Source organism: Podarcis cretensis (assembly GCF_951804945.1).
Source record: "Podarcis cretensis genome assembly, chromosome: 2".
In the NCBI taxonomy this organism is placed as follows: Eukaryota; Metazoa; Chordata; class Lepidosauria; order Squamata; family Lacertidae; genus Podarcis; species Podarcis cretensis.
The window spans coordinates 35,277,709-35,296,685 of NC_137171.1; the positions used below are offsets into that span (position 1 = coordinate 35,277,709).

The 18,977-nt window shown below is 41.8% G+C and overlaps 2 protein-coding genes across 8 annotated transcripts in view; one reads left to right on the forward strand and one right to left on the reverse strand.

The window, feature by feature from the left end:
- Positions 1 to 18,977, reverse strand: part of RECQL5 (RecQ like helicase 5) — a 48,208-nt gene that overhangs the window by 19,532 nt on the left and 9,699 nt on the right. The window lies entirely within an intron of this gene.
- SMIM5 (small integral membrane protein 5) lies at positions 9,973 to 17,657 on the forward strand (the record flags this gene model as incomplete). Its single annotated transcript, XM_079965165.1, is given in 4 exon segments — positions 9,973 to 10,050; positions 10,053 to 10,179; positions 12,429 to 14,962; positions 17,135 to 17,657. Coding segments are annotated over 3 exon segments (321 nt in total), but the record flags the coding sequence as incomplete, so codon positions are not given.

An 18,977-nucleotide genomic window follows, 5' to 3' on the forward strand; every position in this document is an offset into this window, starting at 1 on the left:
CCACAAATTCAATTTAAGACTATTTAGAACACTGACTTTAATGGGAATAAGACGTACTGAAAAATCCAAAGTTATTTTGTCTTTCTGAGGAGACCCGCTGAGAAAAGCGTAGGAGTTCAAATGTTTCCACATATTTTAAGTCCAAGAGCCGCTGAGAGCTCTCATTCCTTATCATTGGCTTCTTTACAGAATAGCTGTAGATTTTTTACTGGGAGCTAATAAAGAATTCAGTAGCCTGCAGAAAAGCAAGTCACTTTAATATACAGGCAGATAAAGGGAAGGGAGCTCCCTCAACACTGACCCAGGCTGCGTGGAAAGAGGTCTAATAAAAATAGAGAAGAAACTTTATGCACAATCAAGAGTTACACAATGAGCTTGTAACAAGTGTTGGTTTCGGGAGCTCTGCACTGGGGAGTTTGCGCTAGCTGCGAGTCTCCATCTGTGATCCTCCCCTTAGTGCACATGTAATATGAAACTTCACATCTCCAGGACGACCAACAACAAAAAAAAAGAGGGAGAGGGTGAAAGAGAAAGCGCAGGCACAGAGCAGCTGGCTGTCAGCAGCAGGGAAAAGAGGAGTTGAGGGAGGAAAGAGATAGGAAGCAGAGAGGGTGAAAAAATGTGGGGGGGGGAGGAGAGCTGACATGAAATGACAACAGAAAGAAAAACACGAAGGACAAAGGGACGGCTGGTTCTGCAACACTACTTGGGTAAGGCTGACTTTTACCTCTTCTCCTACTCACTACAGCATCTTTGTACGGGACAATTGGTTTGTTCAACTTAAGCCTGTGCCAAGATTTCATAGTAAACGTTGCAACGTGGGATGTCAGAGGAAAGTGCGTGAGGAGGACGGGTCGGGTGGGAGAACGTGAGGCAGGGAGACAGAACGGTTTGTAAGTAGAGTTTCTGAAGTTGCACTGCATTAAGGAGAATGTCAACAGATTAAGTTCTTCCATGTTCACTGGGATTCTGCTCCCCTCTGAATCGGGCACACAGTTAAAAACAACAACCTGAAAAGTAAAATTCTAGCAATTTTTTAAAAACTTGTGCAAATATGACAGCCAGTTGCAGAATTAATTCCATACAATTTTTAAATGCATACGATCCTAGTTGGTTTGGAATGTGTGTGTTCACTTTAAACAAAATTCCAACAGCTAAATTGCAGATTAGCCATGGGACGATTTGGGCTATCTTCCCAGGAACCGAACATCGTCCCAACACCAGGCCTGGCATTTTCTGACTGTCAGCTACATCCTGAAGGAATTCTACTGAAGATGCCAAATTATGTGACATTCACTCAATTTTGTAGCACATTTACCCCAGACAGTTAAAGCCTTTCCTTGAGCAACAGAGCTCTACTGCTGCTGCTGCTGCACACAAATAAGAGTTTGTCTCAAGATTCTGGACTTTGTGCCAATTAGGAACCATTCAACATTTGTATGCTGGCAATTGGCTCTCCAGCAGAGTTAGAAAGCAACAGCTGCAGAAATAAGGCTCAGGTTTTAATGGAGTATGTTATCAAAGAATTCTGTGTTGATCATATGTATTTTTATTTTTAACCAATTACTAGCAGTACTGCAGTCATTGATTTTGGTTCAGAGTACTATTTTAACAGAACATGACGTTCTTCCAAGCACTGCATGCTCTAACCATTAGGAAACGCTGGCCAGAGTAGAGCACTAAAGCTTTCATTGAAATCGGTTTATTATAAGCAGAAATGAGCCATTTAATGGAGACAGAAAATGAGGAACAAACCAGGTGCCAACTCTGTGCCTTTTCTCTATGCTGCTAACACTACCAAGCCATGTCATCAAGAGCTTGTTCACCTGAACCTCTTCTTAAGAAAAATATATTAACATCAGTTATGCAGGACAGTCTTTATGCAAGAGGCTTAATGGAAACAAACCACATGTTAAGTATTGCAAAACTAGGAAACCAGTGGGGGAGCTTTTCAATCTCTTTGAACATTCTGTAACATACATTAATGTCACCCAACTCCACCCAGGTAGATTCAAAAGAAGACTCTAGTGTGAAGCTGCTGAGCTGGAATTGGCACATTTTACACTGTGACATTTGGTCTGAGCAAGCCCTGGGAACGGATAGCTTACTACAGAAATCAGTTGTCCCTCCCTGATTTTTTACTTTTCAGAACTCAACTTGTTATACCTGTTCACTAGCAGCAGCCTGTATTTGGGAGTGGGGGACACTCACACCGACTGGCTTCACTTAATGTAATAAAAATTATAATAAGAGAAGTGCTCTTGCTTTCTTTGTTCAGGGATATTCACATAGACTTTACAGATGCCTATTGGGCCATGGCCCCTGTGTGCTTATACTGCACAATGCTTTCGTTACTCTTCAAAGTGACATAAGACACTTCATTGTTTTTGCTGCAACTAACTCTGACTTATTACAAAGGCTCAACAAGGAGATCTTGCTAAGCAGCTTTAGGCAGGGATAGTGAGAAGATGAGAGGGATTCTGTTCCAAAACAGAGGTTCCTGGTTGTTGTTGTTTTATTTAAAAACAACAACCCCAAAGCATTTGTTAATAGGATACATGAACCCGACCAATAACTTGTGCTACTCTGTCTCTAGCAAGTATACACTCACCCATTGAAGATTAACTCTTAGTTTACTTGCCATACTGAGCTTTCATTGAGGAATACCGTATTTTTCCGTGTATAAGACATCCCATGTATAAGACGCCCCCTACTTTCGGGGACCCCAAATCTATAAAGTGGGCATATGAACTATCTGTGCATAAGATGCCCCCAGATTTTTAACCTTATTTTAAAGTAAAAAAACCTAGTCTTATACATGGAAAAGCACGGTATGTTGCAATGAAAAGTAATCCACAGCTATGGCAAGGGACTAGATCTATTAAATCTGAAGCCCACTTTTGAGAGGTGCTTTAAAGCAATTTTCAAGTCTACCTAACTATGTGTGTATGTGTGCATGCACACACACACATGCACCCCCACCCCCACCCATAAAAGACCAACCTAATAAGTGCTTCAACAGTGATAAAACCAAAAGCCTAAAGCCCATCATTTACCTCCAAAAGGTCAGCTGTAAAAAGGGTACTCCCTTAAGAGGAAGCTCTACAAAGTTAGGTGCCACAACCAAGAAATTCAGGATTTAGGCAATGTACTTGCACACACCAGAGAGAAAGCCAGTTTTATTGCCACCTATCAAGGCTTTCTACTACCAAAATATCTTTCCTCACTTGTTACCAAAGAGAAAACTCAGGGAGTTCCCCCCCCCTTTTTTTTTATTTGCACACAAAGCCAATTCAGCCTAATTACTTCCATAATGGTTCTGCAGCCATTTTTGGATTGGTACCCCAGTAGTCTATTGTTTTTTGCCTGCAAACTCCTGAAAAGCAGAAACAGCCCCGAGCCAATTTCGCCTATAAAATATATTTCTTTCTACCACTCCCCACTTGATGCAAATGTGCCTTCATGGAAATCTGCAAATTCGCTTTGGATCTTGCTAACTTGCAAGAGCTTGCATATTCTGACAAACTGGTTGTATAAAGAAATTAGAATATTTATATGGAAGGCCGCAATAACTGAACACACCACCCTTCTTCCTGGCAGAAACCTGAATTCCAAAGTTCCTCTTATAACACAACTTCTACCCCTTTTTGAGAGATCGGCAGCTTCTGTTATTTGAAGATGGAAGAAAAAGTTAAATAAAAAGGCAAAAAAGCAAGCAGAGGAGTACAGGAGAAAAACAGACCAATGTTTTCTGGAAAAAGAAAAAAAACGCTGAAGGGTTTGGAAGGAGCCTTATGCTGCAGCTATGGGGAAACATGCAATTTGAAACACATGTCTAGGAATAAGAAGGCAGAGCCCTGGCTTGTGTTACCAGCTGTCATACGCTAAAGAGGCCTCTCAGACTCCATAAAGCACAACTGCCCAAGAGTGTTTGCTAGAGACTCTACACAGTATGCAGCGAATTTGTGTACCAGCCACTCACATCAGGAAACACTGACTTCGTGGTGTTTCTGGAGAAACTGTAACACACAGCTCCAAGTCAAAATTTTGTTTTTAACTTGGTTCTATTTGTTTCCCCCACAAAGTTGTGGTGGATTTTTGTGCTATTCGCAAACCACTTATTGGCAGGCAAGTTTGATTAAATGGCCTGTTTCAACCTATTTGTTTGTCCTTGCATTTCCAGCTCAATTTTGCTGGCCACCACCAGTTTTTCTATTGGGGGATAAAGTGGGAAATACAGTGGTGCCCCACAAGACGAACGTCTCGCAAGACGGAAAACCCACTAGACGAAAGGGTTTTCCGTTTTGGAGGCGCTTCGCAAAACGAATTTCCCTATGGGCTTGCTTCGCAAGACGAAAATGTCTTGCGAGTTCCTGCGGGGTTTTTTCCCCTTCCCCCCCCCCCTTTTCCTAAGCCCTAAGCCGCTTATCAGCTGATCCGCTGATAAGCCGCTTAACAGCTGATCGCTAAAAACCGCTAAACCGCTAATAGCGCTAATCCGCTAAGCTGTCAATGGGCTTGCTTCGCAAGACGAAAAAACCGCTATACGAAGAGCCTCACGGAATGGATTAATTTCGTCTTGCGAGGCACCACTGTAATAAATAAAGTAATACTAACTTGCTCAAATTCAGTAAGTAGGTGAGGTGGTACAGGTCATATTATAAAGGCAGGTCACGTGGGAACCACTATTTCTTTATGCAAGTTGTTAAAAAACATATCCAGTGTGCAGAGAGGCTTTGATAAAGCAAGTTTTGTATTGCACCCTGAAAATGCTGTTGGAGGCCCCATGGAGGCACATTTGGAAGAACGTGCAGCTAAATGAGACAATCTGCACATGAATGCAACTGGAAGAATTTCCTCCAAAAACTGACTATATAAACATAGTACCAAAACATCTTGCTTCGCCAAGAATCATGTGAAAAAAAATATTTTCCTTTGTTTCTGTTAGGCGTCTGTAAGACCTAAATATTAATCATTTTTATTGTAAATAAAGTTGGAATAAACTGGTGGTTTAGAGGAAGGAACATCTGCCTTTGGGGAAAAGAAATTACTGGAATTATCCAACTTGGATCACTCCATGATCATCGTTTGAGAGGTTTGTTTCTCTGCAACGATTAATGCTAATTCCTTTCAACAGAGTCCCATTTCACAGGACACATACATGCCAGGTCACAAAACCAAAGACAAACCTTCAAAGAGATGTACAGAGTGCCACACTAGCTTTAATGACTCGCAATAGTCAATGCTTGCAGAGCAAACTTTTGCTTAATTTGAAGGTAAACCATGGCTCTCTGCCATGTGGATGAGGTTTGAAAGCCAAATAACCAACTATTTTCTCAAAGTACAGAGAAATGATAGACTGGTGTTCCAATTCTAAATCTGGAAGCTCTATTATGGTTTACAGATGGATGTTCTACATGTCCCATCAAAAGGTGTAGTTAAAAGCGCAATAAGAAACGCTTTACAGATCTCCTATATCACAAATGCCTTTGGTCAACATTCTTTACATTTTATGTATTGGGGATCTTCTGCACAGCTTCATGGGTAAACTGTGGATATTTATATCCAGTTCACTTGGGGCCAGAATCAACATTTTGTCCAGTGAATCACAGCTGTGGTATTTTAACAGACACTGTGAACAGTGACTGAATATTAGTTGGTAGTCTTGGTACATCAGTCTGAGGATAGAAAGAGTGTTCAGCAACATAATATTCTCATTAGTGTGTTTCCAACATACTTGTTTGCCTGCAAGAAAGTCTGGTTTTGCACAGAACAGTCAAATCAACAATTACTTCCAGTATTCAACCTCCACTAAGAGACAGACACAAGTCATAAATACCATTTAGTCTCATTTGTCAAGCCTGAAAGCACAAAGCTGAATTATTAATTTTCAGAGAAGTGGCCGTGTTTGTCTGTTGCAGCAAAAACAAGAGAATCCTGTGGCACCAGGCACCTTAAAGACTAAAAACATATATATTATAACATAAGTTCTCAAAGACCAGAGTTGACTTTGTGAGATGAAATGATCTATTCATCTGATGAAATGGACTCTGGTCCACAAAAGCTTTGCCATAATAAATTTGTTAGTATTTAATGTGTCTGGTGCCACAAACTGAATTTATTTGGCATGTAACTAGTCTGCTTTGTTCAATCCTTACCATAGGCGTACCAAAAAAGCAAACTATCGACTCAACTAGGTATTGATTTCCTATGGGCCTGAAAATGATGATATTCAGATGTCACACAAAAATGGTTGATTGTGAAGGGAATAAGCCCAGACTCACTGCTGATGAATGGGAGCTCCTGCCTCGCCACGGGTACAGCTCTGAGATTAGAGATGTTCACTTCAGATTTCAATTAACCAGACTTTAGCATGAAGTCTGAACTCTAACCTCTGGTTCACTTTGTCAAAGCAAGCCAGTTTCATAAACCACAGTTTGAACTTTGCGTGTTTCCAACAAACCACAGTTAACCACAGTTTGTCAGGTTCAGACACAATAAGCTGATGTTAACTGCAATCTGAAGCACTGGGACCACTGGGAGGTTAGGATTGTTCCTGTCTTCATGATAACTCATATATTCTTATTAAGTTGGGAAACAGTTACTGAATATCTCGAACATGTAATTTAAAATCCATTGACTGGCTCTCAAAACTACTTCAAGCAGGACCGTGTGGAAATGGAGGCAGAGCAGCTATGAGCCTGACTATTAATGGGCACAAAGACAGCCCATCCAAAGCAGTTCAACAGCTGTCAAGTGCCAGTGGTCTCCTGCCACAGAACATATCTCCTGGGGAAAGTGATAAGAATTTCCTTTTCCTTAGAGGAAGGTGTCTGCTTTGCAGTCAGGACTCAGAAGGAAGCAGTCTAACGAAGCATTTAACACCCGAGAATGCCTTTATTTAGCCATCTGCAATTCATCACCAGCTGACAGAGCTGCATACAGGAAAGGCAGGTACGCATCCACTGCTATACCTAAATGCTGACACTGCTCTGAACTGTAACAAGCTTTCACAAGAGCTCAAGTGTTATATAGCAGGGATGGGGAACATCTGGTCCTCCAGATGCTGTTGGACTCCAACTCCTATCAGCTCCAGCTAGCAAAGGCAAGGATGATGTGAGCTGTAGTCCAGCAATATCTGAAGGCCCTCAGGTACCCATCCTTGTGCTATAGGATTTGGGTGGGGAGGAGATTATTCAGAGGAACAGCCTAGGCAAGACCATTCTGAACAAGGAAAAGGCAGGAGCTAAACTGGAGAACTCATATGATGAACAGGCATTCTCTTAAGTCAAGGCAGATAATGCACAAGCTTTAACCCCCTCCCCGCGCACAGAGTTTTTTGTAGCTCCCAAGACACCCAATATTTACTTATACTACTCCTATGGTTCCACCACTGCGATGCCAGCATGCAGAAGTTTTCTGTAGGTCTCCACGTGGTGCCCCTATTTGTCTCTTTAAACAATATTTTTAAAAAGGAAGAAAAGAAAATGTAAACAGAACTGTGATGCCAAAAGGATTTTGTGTCCATTTGTCCTTTACACTTTTTTTGGCAATGCTGCTTTTATATTTGGGTTAGCTGCTGCTGTATTAAATGATGGGATTTTTACAGGTGAAACTGGTCATTTAGTCAATCTTTATGCAACCTGCTTTAGGAATGCTTAGCAACACCTCCCATTACTTCTGCTTAGGAAGACACATGAAAATGAAGGCCCTATAGGATTAAGACATGTTTCTAGAAGCACTCAAAGGTAAAGTTCATGCAGAACATGCAGAATTCACAGCTGTTAGAATAATTATGTACTTCAAGCACAAGGCCATCCTCAGTCAGTATGTACAAAATGGTGTGTTGAATTAGTGCCCCGATAGCGGCAACTTTCACAATATTCAATAGGCGTTGCATAACAAATCCACATTAAAAAGCAGAAAACGAACATGAATGTTTTCTAGCCACTACTTTAATCTTAAACAGCAGCAAGACAGCCAGCAGAGCTTATCTAGTGCCATGATGCATAGAATGGTAAGATAAAACAGGCAGCTGAACATCAGTGGCTACCCTGCTGTGTTGCATTGCCTTTTCAAGCTCTTTAATAGCTATCTTGTCCTACAGCTTTAGTCACGTTGTTTTCCTTCACTTGCAGAAGGGGAGATCAGAAAGTCACGTGAAGGTAAAGTTGTTAAATGAAAGGATTTTTGAGCTTTTAGTACAAATATCTATTTCCAACTACAGTCATACGTCTTGTTGCGTTTGCTTCACGCTGCGGCTTTTCGGGTTGCGAACGCAGCAAACTCGGAAATGTATACTTCCAGGTTTGGCCGCAAGCGCATGCGCAAAAGCATTCTATCGCGCTCCGTGCTTGTGCAGATGCACCGCTCTAGTTGCAGACTTTTCGGGGTGTGAACGGCACCCCGGAACGGATCATGTCCGCACTATATAAAACCACAATAATTCTTGTATTTTGAGATAAGACATCTTTTACCTGCAGTCATGCAAGCAAGCCATAACTAAAACAACTCCCAAGATTTAAACTCCCTTTCATGGGCCAAATATCTTTCCTAAGCCAGGCGTTGGCACACCCATGGAAGGTTCAGCTTCACACCAAACCCTGAAGGCCTAGCTCTTGCAACAGCACTGCAATGAGGTTTCAAAGCCCAAACCCTGGATGTATGTTATGTGGCTGCTGACAGTAAGGCCCAGAAGCTCTCAAAGTTTTAAACAGACAAGTTAATTAGCTGCTTCAACCAAGAAGAGAAAAGACCATGTATTTCTGCACACTGTTAACATGAGGATTGGAAACCCAAAAATCGACATTTAACTTTTTTTATTTCTTAATGCTTTGTTTACGCGCATGATAGGCTACGAAATAGAAAGGGGACTGTTCACACCAAATTAAATACACATTCTTATTTAATAGCTGCAGTGTTCAAAACTCCTCCAGGAACAAACTCCAGATTAAGGCACACTGTGAAAATAATGCACAGAGTATGCCTGAGTTACGTTTAAATTGGGGAAATTTACTGTATTATCATTCTTAGATGTTAGACCATGGGTAGGCAAACTAAGGCCCGGGGGCCAGATACGGCCCAATTGCCTTCTAAATTCGGCCCGCAGACGGTCCGGGAATCAGCGTGTTTTTACATGAGTAGAATTGTGTGCTTTTATTTAAAAAGTATCCCTGGGTTATTTGTGGGGCATAGGAATTCATTCATCCCCCCAAAAAAAATATAGTCCGGCCCCCCACAAGGTCTGAGGGCCAGTGGACCGGCCCCCTACTGAAAAAGTTTTCTGACCCCTGTGTTAGACCTTTTAGAACAAATGACAAAGCAGCCGGTGTCAAAGCAGCTCTAGAACGAAAGAAAATGATTCTCAGTGGAATAGAACTGAGAATATGGAATGCCACAGCATTACGTACTTCATGTGGAACCCAGGCACTTTCTTCTGAAGGTGAAAAGAGTAGAGACGTAAGCCATTTCTTCTTTGATGGAAGATCAAGAAAAACTTCACTATAAACTTTGATAACTATTATGGACAAAATAGTTATGGATAAGTCTGTGCAGAAGGCTTATTTATTTATTTATTTATTTACACACACACACACACACACACACACACACACACACACGTAGTCTGCCCTGTGGAAAGATGGGATATACATATTTTAAATAAATACCTGACATGGGCAAATATTTCTGTGGAGGAAGAAATTCTTCAGGAAGAAGAGCAAGATTATTGCTGTAACCTCTGAAATAATGAGAGTCAGAATTAGGGAAATCAATTTCTGATTGGCTTGAATGTACATTCTGTTTGGATGTGTCTAATAAGCCTCCTTCTGAACTGCCGTGCACATGACTAGAAAATCAAGGGCAGAGCCCTGCTAAACTTGTTTTGCTGGTGATCTCAATTTAGTTAGCGCCACAGAAAAGGCAGTTCCTTCTTGGTGTTCAGTTTATGAAAGTTAACAGTAGAAACTCTGACAAATTCTCTCTTTTGTTCTCCGCCCCCCCCCCCCCGTCCTGTCCCCCAGTGTTACAAAACGTGGGTTAACCCAAGCAGGATGTCTTTCAAGGAATTTCAGAATGAACTCTATGCTCTTGGTAGCAAGCTATGGCTCAAGCTCGAGGGACTACCCAAGGCTGAACCTTTGGAGATTCTGTTCTTTTTCATCATCATCTTGTTCATTGGTAAGTATAAATCATGCTTGCAACTTTCTGGGCTCATCAGATGGGTCTATTTTGTCATTCAGGAACTATGAATAATGTATTATTTTTTTTGAGCTTTTCTTTAATCTACATGGTTTCTGACTCCTCAGCAATTGTGATGTTCAGGACAGGCTTGAAGTAAATGTTTGTAAGAAATCAGTGCATATCTACGCTGCTAAGTTTCACCATACAATATAAATGCTGTTTATATATGTGAATATTTGTGTGGCAGAATCAGGACTGGCAGCCAGCCCCTAGGTTCTATAGAATTTAAAGTTTCAATCTGAACTTTATCATATGAATGGCATGGGAGCCAACATTTACAGAAATAGTTAACTCTGGGTCAAATGGTAGTGTTGCTTTGGGCTTCCGCACTACAAGATTATGCAGGAGGTAGTATGTACAGTTTAGAGCTAACAGCGGAATCTCCCAGCATAGAGAGAACGAGGCCCAATTCACACATAACTTCTCATCACTTGCATTCTTAGATGAATGTATGAAGTGTGCATATCCATTGCAAAGCAGCATATCCAAAGCGGTAGGGAAGCTCTGTCTGTGACAGATGTTCAAATATGAAACAGTCATCAAGTGATTAACATAAAAGGTAAAGGTAAAGGTACCCCTGCCCATACGGGCCAGTCTTGACAGACTCTGGGGTTGTGCGCCCATCTCACTTAAGAGGCCAGGGGCCAGCGCTGTCCGGAGACACTTCCGGGTCACGTGGCCAGCGTGACATCGCTGCTCTAGCCAGAGCCAGAGCCAGAGCCAGAGCCAGAGCCAGAGCCAGAGCCGCACACGGAAACGCCGTTTACCTTCCCGCTGGTGAGCAGTCCCTATTTATCTACTTGCACCCGGAGGTGCTTTCGAACTGCTAGGTTGGCAGGTGCTGGGACTGAGCAGCGGGAGCGCACCCCGCCGCAGGGATTCAAACCGCCGACCTTTCGATCGGCAAGCCCTAGGCGCTGAGGCTTTAACCCACAGCGCCACCTGCGTCCCTTAATGTTCAAATATGAAACAGTCATCAAGTGATTAACATGCATGTGTCCAAAGATACACCAGGTGGCATGGAGCAGTTCCTGAAACAAGTGACGGGGTAATTAACAACCACAGATACCGAAGAAAGCTTGTAGATATAAAAGCAACTGTATCATGTTTTCTTCTGTTGAATTTGAAAGAAGAAAAGCCTGCTTGTGTACTGCAACAAATCCTCCCCTTGTTGGAATTGGGAAATTGCCAGATGAGCCTAGCCTTCTTTCAGCTATAACTCTGGGCTAGCCTGAACTAAAGCTTTTTGACTAAACATGTTGAAGATTATTTCCTTTGCCCTTTTCCTGCTGGTACTCTTTACATTAGAAATCAGCTGTACCTTTAAGAACAGCTACTACCACTCATATACTGTTTGATTTGCAATGGGGTTTATAATCATTGTGCAGCTCACACCATCCTTTGGGAACTGTCAGTATTATTTCTGTCTCTCTGATGTGTTAAACAGTGGCTTGTACAAGGCCTCACAACAAGTTCGTGAGAGAGGTGTATGACTTGAATTCTGAGATTCCCAGTTCCAGCACTCAGTGCCACTCTAGCGCTGGCATGATGTAAAAGGAACAGGGAACACAACCCCACACTTTGTGCTCTTTTGCCATATAGACAAAAGCCATTAGTAGTAATAGTCATTGTTCAGCAGAGTGGGTTAATGTTCGTAAGTTTGAAAGCCATGCAAAATCCTTCCCCAACCCATTACAAGAATTTCCTTTCCCAGTCTCCACTACAGCCCAAGTATTGTTTATGTCCTTTATCCATTCCACTTCCCAGGCCTCAGAGAACCAGCTGCTTCTTCATTTCACTCCCTCCCCCTGCCTGTATTTTCTAGGAACCCATTACCTTGACAGTGATCATGACTGCCTACTCTCCACTCCAAGCCTGGGCGCAGCTGGGAGAGCAGAAAAGCGAAGGTTACTTTTTTTTTTTTGTAGGTGCCAAAAGCAAAACAATTAAAAACAACGAGCATAGTTTGGGTTTGTTCTAGAGCTCATGTTGTTAGCAACTCTTGCGCCCTCTAGTAATTCCAGAGGACACAAGACAAATGTAAAAGCCACAACTGTCCCTTTCTGGTGAGCCTATTCATTGTATTAGCAGGTTGGGTTGTTCTAACTCCTGGCTAGCAATTCCAGAAGCTAATATTCTCTCTCTCTCTCTCTCTCTCTCTCTCTCTCTCTCTCTCTGCCTTTCAGTTACGGTACTTTCAATGATGATCATAGCTTGCAGTGTTTGCTGTGCCTGCTGCTGTAATGGAACACCTGTTCACAAGCCTAGGAGGATCCAAGTTCGGCCGGCAGACTGTGTATGAGAATGCATTAAGAAAAGGGTGTGGAGGTACTGAGGAATGTGTGCAGACTGCTACCAGCTGGCACCACAATACTCTTCTACAAGATAGTGGATGAGAGCACTAAGGAAGAGCAGCGAGAAAGAGACCGCGCCCTGCCTAGGGTTTTATGCCATGGTCACTGTAGGGCACTGATGAAGTGATGGAGTTCAGTATTTCTCTCTCTGCCCCTTTGCAGACAGTTTACTATCAAGACGAAGATAACTGCATCATGGCTGGCCAGTGAGTTAATCCATAAAAGTGTGCAAAAATGCCACAAGCAAGTTAGCCAGGATTAAGACTGTTTATACTTTTCCACCTGGTGGTGTTCCAGGAAGATGTTGAATACAAGCAGTTTCCACTGAACTTCGAGCCACGTGCAATGGCTCAGCAGAACAAACGACAACATAAGCAGTGTTTCCTCCTTGATGTCCAAGTGTCTGCAGCCAAGAACACAAGCACAACAATACAAACAATTTCATCCTTTCACAGAAGATGGCTCGTTCTCTGTTTGCTCTCTATGGCAGTTTTCCTCCCTTAATGGAGGCAGTGAAGGATGGGGGGGGGGGGAGTTGGTACTGATGCTCTTCTTCACTGTCTCTGAATCTTTTAAAAACCAATCACAACACACAGGGGTTAGTTTTTGGTTCACTGTTGTGTCAAGAATACAAGAGCATGTGATGTCTGATCAAGGTGATGCAACACTGCAGTTGGCATATGATTTCAGAGACTGTGAAGAAGAGCACCAGTAACAACTCCCCCCCCCCATCCCTCACTGCCTCCATTAAGGAAGGAAAATTGCCAAAGAGAGCAAACAGAGAACGAGCCATCTTCTGTGAAAGGATGAAAACAAAAGGATGCCGAGCCACCAAAACACTATGTCGTTTTGCTTGCCTGCCTTAAAGTGAATATTTTCCTCTTTCAAAATATATATTACATATTTGAGTGTTTTCTTTTTCATTCAAAAAGCCTGCCTTGTTTCCATGTTACAAAGCAGTTCTTTAGTACGGTGAAAGGGGAACAACATATTGTTTATATGCTTGGGGTTTATAGTTAAATGCATTCTCTTAAATATATGTGATATGAATAGTTTATATTTGTGGCATTAATACATCTTATTTAAGGCAGTTGTACTGGGAGAGTTTACAAAAAGAGGGACATTTTAGAGTGTTACTTTAGAGTTATTTGTGGAAAGAACATAATAAAAAAGGTTAAATTCTTCAATCCATTAATTGGTCTCTGTAGTTTAAAGTGTGCTTGTACACAGAGCTAATAAGATACAGCGAGGGCTGGTTTATTTCAGGAAATGTGTGCAGCAACTGGGCAAGCTAAAGCACAGCCAAGAATGAGCTGCCCAGCTACAGTTTGCAACTGAAAGGAAATCCATTTCCACAAAGGCAGACCTTGTGGACATTTGGTTTACACTCCAATGAACTTCAAAAGAGTTACATGTGTACAAGGCAAAAGGAATGGAACCAACCACGTGCAAAAGGGGAAGGATTATTGCCACAATGAAATGAACTGCACAGGTGTCATTCCTAAAAGATATGTCATCTATAGCAAAGCCCCTACATTTAGGAGATGCACTTATTCAAAAGATCAGATTAGCCGAAGTCATCAAGACCATGACCGTGCACCACCAGAAGCGAACAAAGAATTATGTGAAGGATCTGACAGAATTCTGCAAGTCTTACAGTGTACTCTTATTCGCAACTACTCGTTAAGTTCAACTGGAGTTACCCACAGGTAAACAAGTATGAGATCCCAGGCTAAACAATGAACTTTAATGCATACCTTCATTTTTGAAAGGGTAAACGTTTAATCATTACAAACCTGCAGAAGGCAATTAATTCCCTATGTTGCTCCTGCCAGTCTTTTGTGACAGATCTACCTGCTTCCACACAATTGCTGGATCAAGCTCAGTTGTGGGACCTTTGTAACACACAGCAGGTGGGATTCAACATAGAACTTAGTGGAGAATGCATGCACGAAACAAGTTCCACTTGAGGAACAAGATTTTCCTGACTTTCCTCCCCCCACGAGCCCCTGAAAATGTTCTGGGGGTTCCCGCCAGTGAGGATCCTGCCCAGTAAAATTAGTGAAGTATGGTCAAAGACCAGAAAGAAGAAACAGTTTTAGCCTGCATGTTCTCCCATGTGCCTTCTCCAACTAAGCAAATATTACTGAGCTCTGGAGGTGGCTCAATCAATAATAGTACAACATGGATAAAATGAAGCCTGGTTGTATAATTCAGGCTTTCAGATAAGCCTCACCCTCTCCTGGCTGTGTTAATAATTTGCTAAAGTACAAACAGATATTAGACATTACACACTTTCTCTTTGTGCAATTAAGGAGGTCTTCCCAGCCAACAGGTTCTAAAAAGGCGACTACATATGGCTTAAGGTGAGCAGAGAGTTCTTCTCTATTCCTACTTTTCAAAAATTTACTAGAATCATCTGTAGTGATCTGTTCACTCTGAACAGACTGCCACAATTATTAATTAAGTTATTCTTGTGCCACAATTACTTCCGTCCTTTTATGGGAAACGGTTTAAGGGTCACTATAAGGGTCCTCCAGATTACAGATGAAATTTGCACAAAGCCCATTGCTGTTTCTACTTTTATTAATCTGGCTGTACACATATATGACCTTGCTAAAGTAAACTGTTTTTATTCCAACAAGGAAGCATTATCCAAATATTTTTGCTATGGTGCAGACAACTGGAGCGTGCCTGAGAGATTCAAACTGAGCATGGCTTTGTGTGGGAGAAATGTTACATTCCCCCTTAATCCCTCGTTTCATGCGGCATGTAGGCAAAAAGAGAGAAAACAACAAAAACCCAGAAAGCAAGGATACAAATGCGGTGAAATTTAGCTGATGTTTCATTCTTTCTGCTCTCCAATTACTCCAATCTTTCTGCACAGCAGCAAATGTGAAGCGAGGGAATAATCCACATGCCCTTTTCAATGAGAACAGAACGTAGCAGGGGAATTAAAAGTACAAGCTGCTTCCAAAGAGATGTCAGACTGCATTTAGATGTCACAACAATAGGCCTGTAAGCACTCCAATCTGAAAGGTGATTGGAGAGATCAGTCCTCTACAATTCTAAGAGGCTTTTAAGTGGGTGAGATATTTATTTCAGCCACAGTTGCTTTGGGACTTTCTATTGGAATCTCTAAGAACAAACAAACAAACAAAAACCCGTAACATATGAAACATTTGGCACTTTGCAGGATGCAAGTCTTTTTGAATGGATGTATGTCATCAACTGAAATGCTAATACAGGCATAGGCAAACTCGGCCCTCCAGATGTTCTGGGACTACAACTCCCATCATCCCTAGCTAACATGACCAGTGGTCAGGGATGATGGGAATTGTAGTCTCAAAACATCTGGAGGGCCGAGTTTGCCTGTGCTAATATGTGAAATTTCATGGTGAGCTCCAAAAAGAAAGGCACTGTATAGAAATTTGCAAGGAACTTAAGGGGAATTCTGTTTAGTACCACCATTTGGTCACAAGAAATTAACAATATTGACAGCCAAGTGAGGCAGGGAGAAAAGTCCATCCAGTCTGCCTTCAGTAGAAACCATTTCTGGATATGATAGGGTAAAAGTAGCAGGAACTCAAAGAAGGAGTGGAATGCTGCTTCCTGTTGCTTCTATCCTCTATTAATTTCTTTACTTCATTTCAACATTTATTCGAGTGCCTGCTACATTATAGAGTGGGGCAGCAAGTTCTGCAGATCTGTTTACAGATAACAAGTCTGAACACACTTAATGTGGAAAGCAAGCCCTGAATTCACTTCTATTTCTGGTGACTTAAGATTCAAATTTTTGAAAATGTTATTTGAGCAGACGCCTAGGATTTCTCGGCATACACATCCGTATTAAAGTAAACCCCCTCCACTTAAATGGAACAACACTTTAGCTAGAATCATAGAATTGTAGAGCTGGAGGGGAACCTGAGGGTCATCTAGTCCAATCCTATGTCAGTGCCTTTTCCGTTTCAGCATCTTTTTATGTACAGAATGCAATGGAAGCCGAGGATTCCCAGTAATGGCACCCAGCTGTTAACAGCAGCAGAATTAGCAGGAGCAGCTGCAAATGCAGCAAGGTGCAGAATGAGCAAACAATTGAAAATAACCTTGCAGAAAGCATCATAATTCTATATATATTTATGGTGACTAATTCCTGTATCTGTGAATTGATGTAAAAGTCAATTATGTTTCTACAAGGTAAAGAATAGAGGGGGGTGTTTCTGTATCTCTCAGAAGACAATAGCAACAATAAACAACACGTTGAAACTTGAACCTCTCCGTGCCAGGCAAATGTCTTTTTCTTTTCCTAGACACCTTAACTTCTGGTAAGCATATTCAAAGACAGGGGAGCCCTTAATAAAACCCACCAACCCTGACTCATGGAAATTTGGCCAAACAAGGCCCCTGAAGCCTTTTAAAAAGAGTAGCTAAGGGGACCCGGCACCTCTGCTCCCAATAGAAGTTGACACTGTCCTAGTGATGCTGCTCCTATTCCAGTGGTCTATGTATTAAATGCACATATTGTTTTAATTCTCCAGGGCCTGGCAATGATGTCCACTTCAATACAAACTGCTTCTCAAGACATTCTAAAACATCTGAAAACTCGGATTCTGTCAGATGACTGGGCTCTTGGGGGACTTGTAGTAATAGCTTCATTCGTCATGGTTATCATTGCACTCCTGTTGTTTGCTGCCATCTTTGGCTACTGCTCAACTCCAAGGAATAAATCTGGCCCCATATAAAACAGCAAGAGCAGCCTTGTCTGTGGAAACTGAGGAATGCTGAAGTGGGACCAAGAAGGGGGAAGTATTGTTGCTTCTTGACATCCCTGTTTCACATGTACAACATGCTACAGAGGAAATTTGGCACTGTTCAAAGGCACACGACCAGCTTCCACACGAGGCCTGATACCAAATGAAATCAGCATTAAAGAAGCATGTGCCTGAGCAGGTCTGATTCACAACTAACTACTTCTAGCAAAGGAAGTGACAAAAAATTGTTTGAGAAATAGCTGACATGTAAGAATTTGAAAATTCAAAGAATGTTCAGTTTTCCTTGAAATTGTACATTTGTCTTCTTTTGCAACCAGTATAAGTATAGATAACCTAATCAATAGTGAAACTAAATGAAACTAAATGAGCTGTATTTTTTAAATGCATCCACATGAATCCCTTCCCCCAATTCTTATTTTATTTCCATAATCTTTCAAAGGCAGCTGGCTGATAGAGCTGAGCCAAAGGGTGAAGGAATAATGCCCATTTCATTAAAATCTTCAATATAATTGATGATCCTCTTTCTTTTAGAGATGTTTCAGGCTGCTTCAAAAGGGTTGAAAAATTACTTTGCTTGTTAGTAATTCTTGAATGGAAAGGATGACCAGTATAGAACACATTGCTCTCTCTAAATGAGATTCATTTGTCACTAGAGAGTTTAGCACCTAGCCCACCCAGGCATAGGCAAACTCGGCCCTCCAGATGTTTTGGGACTACAATTCCCATCAACCCTAGCTAACAGGACCAGTGGTCAGGGATAATGGGAATTGTAGTCCCAAAACATCTGGAGGGCTGAGTTTGCCTATGCCTGACCTAACCAAATCTGATTGGCTACTTAGCATTGTAATATCAGCACATGAACCCTAAACAGCTAGAATATCTCAAGGTTGGGAGGAGCGACCTTGAAGCAACAGTAGAAAGGGACAACAGTAGCTATTATCATCCAGCACTCTCATATGAATTCAGGCAGCCACCACCGAAAACTGTAAGAACTGAACTCAAGGATTGTATTATAAACTACTTGTCTTAAATAGTTTAGAGATATTTTGTTTCAACCAACACACAATTATTTCAAAATTTTAGACCAGGGACGTCCAAATTCTCATGGAACACATGAGCCGCCCCCTGCCTTGTCGCACGGGGTGGGATGGGAGTGAGGCCAAATTCTGACACCCTGCCAACCCTCACGCTATCTTCTCAAACCCCAGCACCTCACTTACCCAGCTTTGGGAAAGCAGCATGAGTGGGGGCATCAAATATTGTTGAGTGCCATCGGGTGCTTCAACACCCTGTTTTAGACCATGCATAAGTCAAAAAAGGTAACCTTACTTTGGAATGCCAAACAATTTGTCTTCAAAATTACTGAATACATATTCTATGCTGGAATAGCTCTGTTGGTAGAGCATCAGACTTTTAATCTCAGAGTTATGGGTTTGAACCCCGCTAAATTCACATTACGAGATTCAGACTATGGAACCAAGAAATTACAGTTACACAGGATAAGAAAATCAAAATAAGGAACTATGGCCTTCTACCTGTCCCCTTATTTTATTTTAATAGCAAGTTAACGTAACAGCAGTGTGCATCATAAGAAAGCTGTCGAGCATTT